At 38.1% G+C, this 12,439-nt stretch overlaps 1 protein-coding gene across 1 annotated transcript in view; it reads left to right on the forward strand.

Moving 5' to 3' along the window:
• The window catches only part of LOC136866856 (sperm-specific sodium:proton exchanger), a 268,108-nt gene that overhangs the window by 196,669 nt on the left and 59,000 nt on the right, over window positions 1-12,439 (forward strand). Inside the window, exon 16 of the mRNA XM_067143951.2 lies at window positions 4,583-4,714. Within this exon, the coding sequence (XP_067000052.2) occupies window positions 4,583-4,714 (132 nt within the window). The remainder of the gene's footprint in view (window positions 1-4,582; window positions 4,715-12,439) is intronic.

Genomic DNA, 12,439 nt, shown 5'->3' on the forward strand with positions numbered 1-12,439 from the left:
GCATGAGTTTGCTTCCCACATTCTTCAAACTCTCCCTAATTTTCTCTTTCTCCTCTAGTCAAAACCAGTCTTACTCTTTTCCATACTGATTTTTATTCCATAATTTTCAATAATCCCATCCAACATGTTGAGTTTTCCGTATGATTCCTATCTGTTTGCTCTCCACACCACAGTATAATCTGCAAAAGATAGTTTTCCATGGTTTCCCATACATTTTATTTTTAGTGGCTTTATGTCGTACCAACACAAGTAGGTCTTATGGTGACAATGGGATAGGAAAGGCTTAGGAGTTGAAAGGAAGTGGCCATGGCCTTAATTAAGGTACAGCCTGGTGTGAAAATGGGAAACCACAGAAAACCATCTTCAGGGCTGCCGATAGTGGGATACGAACCCACTATCTCCCGGATGCAAGTTCACAGCAGCGCGCCCCTAACCACACGGCCAACTCGCTCGGTTTTCCCATATTTCACACCAAGCAAATGCTGGGGCTGTACCTTAATTAAGGCTACAGCCGCTACCTTTCCAGTCCTAGCCTTTTCCCATACTTGCATCGCCAAGAACCTTCAATATGCCTGTCTCCATATTTTTTCTTTGTCTCCATCACACTCTCATCCATAACCATTATAAATAACAGTAATGACAGCACACTCCCTTCTTGAAGTCCAGTTTCATTCTGAAATCACTTTATCCATCCCACATGTGCTGCAACTATTTTTGCACATTGCTTTCAAATATTCTGTTTTTTTTCAAATCCTTTCTCTTGCATTACTTTTCGTACTTTGCTCTGCGGACATTATTGTGAGCCTTTTTTAAATCAAGGAATATCATCACTGTATCTCTTCCGTATAGCCAACATTTTTCCATTAACTGTCTCATACTTACGATGGGACCTATTGTTGATCTCACAGGAATTCTTTAAAATGCTGAACGCCAATGACGTGAAGCTGTCACATTTAAAATCTCCAGATGATGTATCAGTTTGTGCCATATGCACTCATTGATGATCGACAGCTTTTGGTCAGACTTCAATAGCGGTGAGCTGCATACCTTAACAATATTTTCGCTGAGGCCTTTCATTCCAACTGCCCCGACGAAGACTTTTTCGTCACTGAAATTTACGCCGAGGTATCTGATGTGTTCATCTTCACCTTCCAACGAGTGTGTGAGAGAGCCATCTGTAGTGGAAACCTGAAGCAACAGTTTCTCATACAGATTAATTTGCTCTCGTGAGGATTGATTCTCCGATTAGAGCGAGGCTGTCTTCTGCTGAGGAGGAAAGGCTGCTTATACTTCCTTAGTCTTTTTCTTATCAAGGCTAGGTTGTTGGTGAATGTCAGGCAAGACAGTCTACTCTGTCCATCTATAGCCGACTATCCAAGTGCGTGGGCAACTTTGTGATCAGAGAGCTCTTTAACTAATTCATTGATTGCCAGATTAAAGAGGGATGGTGACAAAGGATAGCCCTGCGGGACACCTCTTTTTAGCTTGATGGACTTGGTCTTGTTGATACCAGCTTCAATTTGGATATGATTGTCAAGCAATAATTTCGCAATCAGCTCTTTTAGATTTCGAGGCAATTCACGTGCAGCCAGAGTTCTGTAGATGTGCTCATGGCCTACTGAGTCGAATGCTTTGGTTATATCCCAAAATGCTACACAACAGTTCAACTTATTTGAATTTGCAGTTTGCTTGCTTCCATTGACTGAAAATAAAATAAATATAACGTTAAGTTGTGTACATCAGATCCATCATGAATTCAAAATCGGATACAAATATTTACAATTAATCACTGGATTCCTATGGTCCTCCTTGAAATCAAGTCCTTGAAACGACACCAATATCATTATGTTGTTAGCATTGCTCAGTTTCATTATAAACCTAAGCTAAATAGATCTGAGTAGACGTACAGTTAATCTGAAGTGAATGTAAGATCAACAAATAGATCTAAGCTTGAAAATAATTCTGAATAATAACTTCGAATTATATATCTCAATTATATTTGAATTATGAATAATATTTAAATTATACGTTGCAAATCATAAATCAGAACTCATTCTTGTTCTTTCTTCAATGTTGCGCATGGCTAACGATTTACGGACTATGGCATTTCCCCCTAGTGCCTGTTAAATCTGGCTCCTAGCCTATCATTTCCCTAACCATTACTCATTGAAAGAATGTAAATTCCAACAAACTCTGTTTCAGGATAAATAAGCTATCTATCTAACTTCAACATAAGTTTTTGGTCGACATACACACGTATTTGAGGCTCAATATGCCCTCTCTCTGTTATATTCCATAACATTTCTCGTTTAGGCAAGTTACTGAATTCTTATGCGCAGTCGTAATGTAAATAATACGTATTATTTGTACATGGGAATATATCACCGTATTTATGGGTATCCTGAATGCATTTGGTCAAGATCATCGCCATAAAACATATGATAATATTCTCGTAATTGGAACAAAGCATCTACAATTGACATGTAATCCCGTCATAAATTCAATTCTACTTCAATGAATTCCAGCCATACCTTGGTTTAGCTCATCTCCGCGGTGTGGTCATTTTCACGTACCTGTATCCTTTCATATAATTCCTTCCCTATAATAAGTGTGGCATGGCATATCCTAAGCTGCAGGCACTCCTTGGCCTCTACGTAATACATTAATAAATCTTCGCATTTCATATACAACAACATACTTCGTCGAGTTACCACAATTGTAACCATATTTCCACATTCATTTAACATCTTAACTATCATAGCCTCCATAACAACATGTCGCAATTATCTTCACTTTACCATGTCAAATGCCACAATTCCTTTCTCATAAACGCGTTTCAATATCGCTATTTATCATAACCCTAAAGCTGAGTTCAATGCACTTATTGCGGAGCAAAGAGTACGTGATTCTATGCATTCATTACCACCGCGCATACCAACATGACGTAGACATACAGCATAACAAATATGAATTCCACAATGTGTCATTACTATCAGCTGTTATTAAAGACACTTCTTTCCACTTGTAGTTACTCACGAGTTATTCTGACCAAAATGCGGTGATGGATATATATAACATACAAGAATCTTATTCTACACTGCTTAATCGTATTACTATGGACTTAAATATCTCACACATCACTTTCATTATTCACTTGCACTTTAAATTCCACGGTTTCTATAACCAACTTATCGGCACATGCCAAAAGCACCTGTGTACGCGAACCAAAAACTATGTAATTAAATAATGTAAATGACTTAGCTCGCTTATCGTTACATCTGGTCCAGCTGTTCCGCCTCCACTCGGATGTAGTTGGCTCTGCGGTCAGGTCATGGGTTGGTCGCCTGGTAGGTCCTCGGCCTCCTCATCATGGGTTGGTCAACTGGTTTCCCATTGCCTTCCTCATCATGGGTTGGTGGTCTGGTTTCCCATTGCCTTCCTCATCATGGGTTGGTCTTCCGGTAAGGATGTACTGCTCCCCCAGCTCGGTCCATCATGCGTATTTAGCAAGCCATCATCATGCTACTTCTGTTAGCAACAAAAATGCAGACTTCAGAGCCGTAAATAGCCATGGTATGTTCCATTCGACGATAATAATTCCTCAATTATTATTTCTTTTGCTGCTCTCAGAGGTGAATTTAATTTAGTCGGGTTTAAGTTCTGCGTATATATATCTATATCGGCTGCTTCCCGCAAATGTCAAAAAAAAATTGTTCTTCTTCTCTTGAAATTAAATTTAGATAGTCTTCTTCCCGTATGAGAATCTTTCTCCTAGGTTTCACTTGCTTCTTCCTTGTGGAATGTAGCTCAGTTACTGTCGAGATCCTCCCACGCGTATTTCGTCGTATCTTGCCTATTTTTTTTTTTTTTTGGCTTTCTTTCGTTGGCTGGTGAATTACGTCGTTTCTTTACTACGACGATCCCTTTTTCTCAAGTACTTCTACTAAATTTTTCCATCTTCTTCAAATTACTTAGTGCGTTCGCCAATTGCGTCTTCACCCTCCGATGAAAATTTTTAAGATGGAGTTTTTTAACAATCCGTTGTCTTCTATTTTTTTTTTTTGTAAAAAAATTAATTTGACAGTCCACTGTCTGTAGTGCCTTCAATATATGACCGTTCCGTGACGTGTATGGCCTTCATATAATATCGCATTAGATATCTATTCCTTGCATCTTATAGATCAGGCGGGCCATACCTTCACTCGGCGCCATTTTGAAAGCTGTCTACGAGATGTAAATATGGTGGAGACCTTGGTTGAGTTTGATGGAGCTTTCAAGTTTATCATTTAGCCTCTTCATGTCTACAACATTCTTTTTAAAATGTATTAGTAAAGTTCACTGTAAAGAGTTTGGCAAGGAAATTATGTAAACTACAGTTAAATCAAGTTCTGTTCAAATAAAGCTTCTGCATCACACAAAACTATTTTTAAATGGATTTGTTTGAAATTTGTTTTTAAAAATGTTCTGTATAATGTACATATCATAGAATCTGTTAATTTCAACATGCGGAAGATTTCATTTTTTTGCTTCAAAAGTAATTTAGTGAAATATTAAAATTTAAAATGACTATTGAATTTTACAGGAGAATACCACTCTAGTGAATTTCAACTATGGTGAAACTATGATAACACATGGAAGTAATCCAGAAGGGATATACGTTCTTGTTTCAGGCCTGGTGAAACTAACTTACATGCCATCAGAGAAAACTTTAAAGGTAATTGCTATGAATATTATAATCTCCTATTGTCTTGAACAACATCAAACTTCAAGGCTAAGGCCCTTGTCAAAATTTAATTTTTAATCCCAATAACTGTATAAAATGGAATGGCATTTGGTGAAAATTCCATTTTATGAGGTTTGTAGCTTATGTAAAGCCAAACAATTTATATAAATAAAATCGTAAGGACCGTGTGTCTGTACATCGACTATTGTGGCAAAATTTCCTTACAGTTATCCATTTCAGGTGAAATAATGACCATCTGCATATTTTTTAGCTTTGGTGTTTGTCTGTCTGTTTCTGTTTGTTTGTTTGTCTATTTGTCTATAACTTGAAAACTACTGGATATATTTCTACCAAACTTCATATTTAGAATCCACCTGTCCTTGGGTAGGTTTTAGGGCTAGTATTGTTTCTAAATCCCTGAACTGACTGGGGGTTTATACGAAACCAAACCGTGATTTTGCATTCCCACAAAATATACACAACCACGGCCTTAATGGAAATCAATTTCTAAACTTTTTTTTCTCATATGCATCATTTTGATATGAGGATTAATAAGGGAGATTTCATTAATGGACCGTTTTTCGGTACAAGTCTCACTGGACTTAACTCAAGAGCGGGTGCGTGTAAAGTGTGTTACTTATAACTTGAAAACTACTGGAGATATTTTAACCAAACTTCATATTTACCATCCACCTGTTCATAGGTAAGTTTTTAAGTCCATACCATGTCAAATTCCCAGAATGGACTGTGGGTTTATAGGGAACCAAAACAGTGATTTTACTTTTCCACAATATATACAAGACTAGCCTGACAGGAAATCGATTAGCCTTGATGGAAACCCATTTCTAAAACTTTTTTTCTCATGTGCATTTTTTCAATAGGAGATTAATAGGGGAGACATCATTAATGGACGGTTTTTCAGTACAAGCCCCACTGGCCTTAACTCAAAAGCGGTTGCGTGTAAAACGTATTTCTTATAACTTGAAAACTACTGTAGATATGTCAAGCAAACTTCAAATTTAGCATCCACCTGTCCAAAGGTAGGTTTTTAGGTTCATAACATTTCAAATTCCCTGAACAAACTTGGGGTTTATAGGGAACCGAAATAGTGATTTTACTCTCCCATAATATATACAAGACCAACCTGACTGGAAATTGACTAACCTTGGTGGAAATCCATTTTAAAAACTTTTTCTCGTGTCCAGCAGACATTGCCCAAAAGGTGTTGTGCATGGAGCAGATTCCTTATCTATCTATATAAATAAAATCGTAACAAACGTGTGTCTCTGCATTGACTATTTTGGCAAAATTTTCATATAGCTATATGTTTAAGGGGTAATAATGACCATCTGCATATTTTTTAGCTGTAGTTTCCTGAAAGCCCTAAATTTTACCCCCCTTGCCCAAAATCAAGATTGAGGCACAATCTGCCAGACAAGCTACAAAATTTAAATTAGGCAAAATTATTTGTATTAGCCTGTAACCAACGGAAATCTTCCAAGATCTTAAAATTTTTAACTTTTTATCCCCGAAGAATATTGAAATATGGAGGCAGTTTTATGATTTTGCAGATCCTCGTTTTGAGATATTTCATGGCTAAACGGTAAGTTATATAACAAAACAGATGTCACAATCTCAGTTCAAATTGGAGTGATTTACAACTTTGGTTTCATCCTATCTCTATTCCTTATATGTTAGATTTGTCTCTTTTTCTCGATTATACCTACATTTTGCTCTTTGTGCACGTATAATTCAGAGTTTGGATCACTTATACGAAAGACAGAGTCATTTAATTCTACATGAACATTGGCCCACCCAGTATCCATACATGAGCCAAATTCTATGTTTGTAGCTGTCACATTAGTACCCAAAAATAATGCACTGTGAGAAAACCTTACCCAAATTTCACCCTATTCAACGTATCTAATTCAATTTTACCAATAAATAGATGAGACAGGAGAAAATATCTTAAGACCAGCCATTTAGACCACTAAATGAGGCATCTTATGGTACAATCCATTTGTCAGTATGATGTATCGTTTAACAGTAGTTAATCTGTAAATAAATGAAGGTTTGCAACATTGTAAACATACATATAGAGTAGAGTCTCATTAATCCGAACTAATTGGGACTGGAGTCTGTTCGGATTACGAATTTTTCGGATTAACCGGAAAATATTTTCTAATAATAATGTTATTGTTTTTATGTTCCGCTAACTACTTTTGTGGTTTCCGGAGACACCTAGGTGCCAGGATTTTATCCCGCAGGAGTTCTTTTACGTGCCAGTTAATATACTTACACGAGGCTGACATATTTGCGCACCTTCAAATACCACCGGACTGAGCCAGGATTGAACCTGCCAAGTTGGGGTCAGAAGGCCAGCGCCTGAACCGTCTGAGGAAAATAGTTTCTACAATACAGTACATACTCTAATTTGAAATGTCCATTCTTTAGCAGTTACATTAATAAAATACTGTGTAAAATTACAGTAGGGTAGTTAAGAACCCATAGAACTTGCCGTATGGTACGTCGAGTAACACTCCGCTGCTACGCCCACTGATGTGATGTCTAGGAGACGCTGGTTTAACACTGCATCTTCGAGTAGGTTCCAATCACGACGGCAAAAGAAACTAACAGACTTTGTAGAGATAAATGACCAGTGATGATGGTTTATGATGTGTAGTTATGTTTACATAAAGTTTTTCTAGTAAAATATGACTAATAAAATGCAAGTAAATCTTCATTCTATAGTATGTTCCTTCATTACAATAAGGAGAATTTTTTTAAAAATTGAATATTTCAGTTTGGATTAACCGGGCTTTTGGATTAACGGGACTTTCGGATTAACGGGACTCTAGCATACTTCTAATGTCGGTCTATATACAGGGTTATTCACCTAACATGTTACACAGAAATAACTTCTAAACCATTAAAGATATCGGCATTCAATTTTATATTCGTAAATGGTACCCAGGGCCTTGTAAAATAATGTGCTACTTAGTCTCATGGGGTGATTAATAACCGAGATATTGATACTAACTCCATATTTTTAAATGGAACAGCACAAATTCATACAGCTGGCCTAAAAGTTCAAGTGCGTACAAGTTCAAATATGTAAGTATTTTCAAAATCGGACAATTACTTTTTGAGATATAAATAAGAACAGCATGCACGATTTTGCATGCTGCATCAGACGGCGTGAAGTTGGGCAAGGACATATTGACGCGCAAGTAGTTTCCTGGGAGTGAGTTCAGCCACGGAACGGATACGAGGCATGTACCGTAAACATAACGTGATGAACTGTAACACAGACGTCATCACATAGTTGCTCTAGGGAGCCGGTGTTACTTGCTCTGCTCAGGATGGGTGTTGGTCACGTGACAAGAGAGCAACAGACAGGCGGGTTGCATACCGTGACCGTACTGTACTTGCCACACGGAAATGTTAGCATATGAACAACAGCTTTTATAACAACAACAACAACAACAACAACAACAACAACAACAACAACAACAACAACAACAACAACAACAACAACAACAACAACAACAACAACAACAACAACAACAACAACAACAACAACAACAACAACAACAACAACAACAACAACAACAACAACAACAACAACAACAACAACAACAACAACAACAACAACAACAACAACAACAACAACAACAACAACAACAACAACAACAACAACAACAACCAACCACAACCACCTGTTTTCCAGTCATTGATCGGGTCTGGGATGGAATGAATGAAGCAGATATACGCTATTAGTACGATGGCGTCGCCACTCCCAAAGTGATTTATTAATGATTGATAGATGCTATGAAATGAGAATGGAGAGTGTTGCTGGAATGAAAGATGACAGGGAAAACTGGAGTACCCAAAGAAAAACCTGTCCCGCCTCCGCTTTGTCCAGCACAAATCTCATATGTAGTGACCGGGATTTGAACCACGGTATCCAGCGGTGAGAGGCCGACGCACTGCCATCTGAGCCATGGAGGCTCCCAATAATAATTTGCAGCATGAATCATATGAGACAAACAGGACACAGATTACGGAGTATAACAAGACAAGAAAATTATTCATTGACAAAGAAAATACACAGCAGTGTGAAATATTTCCTGAATAAATACATTTTCACGATTAACGGAAGCTTTGGGACACAAACATTTACCGAAAGAAAATACAATTTATGTGATTTGTACATATTCTTTGCACTCTTATTAACATACATTTCAATATTTGTATGGCATTTATGACTATGACAACAAATTAAACACACGAACTGAAACATATCAGTGGTGTATTCCTCCTTCGTGGGACCTTTGGGCTCGTTTAGGTAATAGTGTGTCAATGTTTGGTGCTATTGTTTGCGTACTGGCAAGTCGCAAAACACATTTCAAGTTTTCATCAGTGAGCCTACTTCTTGTGTCGAGATTTACAAATCTCCATTAATGAAAACATATGTTCACGTAAATAAGTTGATCCAAATATACTTACAATATGAGCATTAAATGTGTATACTCTATGAAATATCTCTCGTGGAAAACAAACATAAAATTCAGTCAAACTGTTTGTGTTTGCAAACCTATCTTTCATTTGAGTATAGCACTGTAAGTCAATCAGTTCTAGCTGCAGTTCTGGTCTAACAGTTTGCACATCCACTGAGAAGGGAATACCGAACACCTGCAGATCCTTTTCTACCGCCTGAATATCGTGAAACCTACTCTCATAGTTAAATTAAAACCTCTTCATATTCTTCAAATGTTTTTTTAAAAATGTGATTCCATGTTTTATTACATATTACATATTTTGCTGTGTTATTTTCCTGAAATATCAAATACTCTTCTTCCCAAGAAGGTTTGAAACTTGTTGGCGTGGATGGCCTATGCTGTGCTGAAATCTCTTCCATAGTAAATGCAACATCAACTGACTAGAGTTCAACGTCGTGTGGTGTGAGGATAAAGACGGAAATACACTAGTGTCACCTCTCATGAGTTCACGCGTATCATGTCACAATCTAACCTGTGCAGAAAGATGTGCTATACCTTTGCGCCACTGACTTGCAGTGCGAACTACGTAATGCACTTCCACTACTTCTTCCCCTACTTGCTCACTAAGCTGCTCTCTTTCCTTGAGAGTGGGGAGCGTATTCGGGAGATAGTAGGTTCGAACCCCACTGTTGGCAGCCCTGAAAATGGTTTTCCGTTGTTTCCCATTTTCACACCAGGCAAATACTGGGGCTGTACCTTATTTAAGGCCACGGCCGCTTTCTTCCCACTCCTAGCCCTTCCCTGTCCCATCGTCGCCATAACACCTATCTGTGTCGGTGCGACGTAAAGCAACTAGCGAGAGTGGGGAGCAAACTGGCTCCGAAGGCTTTTCGCTCTCGATTGACGGTGCCTGTCGCAACATGCCCTGGGTGTGCAATGTTATTGTATGACTGGCAAACACACAACGGGAAAGGGAGATTAAAGTTGTTTTGTTTTGTTTTGACATCCATGTGTAATAGGTTCGCTCAGTTTAGCTTCTTTTCCCACAGATGGGAATTGGAAGGATTTGGAAAGGACGTCGGCCGTGGCCTATCCCAAAAGTACTTATCCGGCATTTGCCTGGTGTTGAACATGGGACACCATGAAAATCACTTTCAGGTTGGGCAAGGCAGGACTCGAACCTGCACTCTCCTGAATGCACATGACTACAGTCGCGCTTGAGCTCTGCGGAGATTAATGCTTGTAAAATAAATAAATAATAGTGTTGCTGCCATCTCACCACGATCAGCTCTGATCATCCCACATAATAAGTCGAGCTGTTTGTCTCCTAATGTCTAACCTATCCCAACCCAAATAACCCTGCACAAAATGAGGTGCGCTTTGTACTGCACACACGCACCCAAGCAAAAGGGGCTACATGACCATGCTGTCAAAGCCCCGGAAATGAATTAACAACAAACAGTCACTCTTCTCCGCAGCCTGTCGAGTTTCTTAATCAAGTGTAGTGGCTAGCATTCATAGCTGTCACTGCGGTTATCCGAGTTCAATTCCTGACTTTGATAAGCAATTTAATTCTGGTTGGAGGGGTGGATAACAATCTCTTTCTAGAGAAACTTGGGTGGGAACTTTAAGTAAGAATGATATTTGAGATTGGTAAAGAGGATTTAATGATGATGATGTTATCATAATTACATTTTAAAAAGTTTAAAGAGAATTCAACTGAACAAATGTGTACAAATGTTAAACAACAAATCATTGAGTTCATTGTTTTGCTATATAATATCTGGGAATATAAAACTCCCTTGTATATAAGTAATTATGAATTTTTTTTCATATAATTTAATAACTCAAGATATCTTACACTTTTCTGTGTTCATCTGTGCCTTCATGACCAAAGCTGTGTTTGGTGGCAAGTCCTCCAGGTATCTTGAATGTTGTCAGGTAGCCATATTAGTCTAGTAGTGCATTCAAAAGGGTAATTTTCTTTACAGACTATACAATGCTGACGGGCCTGCATCTTGGCTTTTGGGTCTGAGGGTCCCAGGTCCAATTCCTGCTTGGGTCATAGGGTTTTAATAATGAACTTGGTTCAGAGAATGGATGTTTGTGCTGTCTCATACATTCTTACAAATCACACACTACACACGATGCTACCCTCCACTGTACTATCCCTGTTGCATGGTCTGCACAAGGGTTGCACCAGCGTAGCAATAGCCAAACTAAATTGTGTTTTATTGAGCAAGCAGGGGTCTAATATGGTAAAGCAGTTTTCCCCCTTTTCACAAATGCTGACAAGATCACTTGTGTGGATGACAGACCTTACTGCTGTATTTAATAATAATGATAAGTAATTTTATGTCCTTGTAAATGTTAATAGTCATACTCAGCTGTGCTGTAATATTCTTTGAAAGGCACACTTCAATATGAGAGTTATGCCCGGTTTCTGGAATGTGAGATATCGAATCTATAGCGGTATTGAATGGTTAATTTGTGATTTTGCGTTGCATAAATGTAAGATACATCTATCGGTTCGATACATCGCCTGCTAACTTACAGGGCCCTGAGTAGGAGATACCTATTTTTTAACGTGGTGGGTGCGTGTGCAGTACTTCAGTATCGGCAGCTAATATTGTGTTTGTTAAGATTTTCTATGGCTTTCTCATTTTCTTCTGGCAAAAAAATTGTAGAAATGGTGAACATTCTAGAATGGACACAAAGGGTCTTCACAGATCTACGTGTGGAGCTCTGCGAAGGTAGGTTTCACCCATTCTTCATCTATCTATCTAACATTCTAGAATGACCACTATTATATCATCATCGACCTAATATTCTAATGAAGTATAGTGAATTTAAAGACAGATTCAGGCTAAGCAAATATACTATCATATGTTTGGTCATAGGTGACAATTTGAATCCTGTGGATTTTCCATTGTCCCCTGTTGATCAAATATTAATTATGATACCCTTTAGTACTACTGAGTCTTATCGTATTTGTATCTGTGACTGCATTTGTGTCCATAAAAGCATTGTTACCAGTAAAAGAGTATAACAGATAGTTACACATTAATCATTGTAGGCCTACTGCAGGCCTGCTTGCAGTGGCAGTGGGATTGTTTATAATTAACGATATTACATTACAAGGAACGAACAGGTTATATATGTTAATTACCTGATATTTATCGTTATACTGTGGTCAAACAATGTTCATATTTTG

Source organism: Anabrus simplex, chromosome 3, assembly GCF_040414725.1.
Source record: "Anabrus simplex isolate iqAnaSimp1 chromosome 3, ASM4041472v1, whole genome shotgun sequence".
Taxonomy (NCBI): Eukaryota; Metazoa; Arthropoda; class Insecta; order Orthoptera; family Tettigoniidae; genus Anabrus; species Anabrus simplex.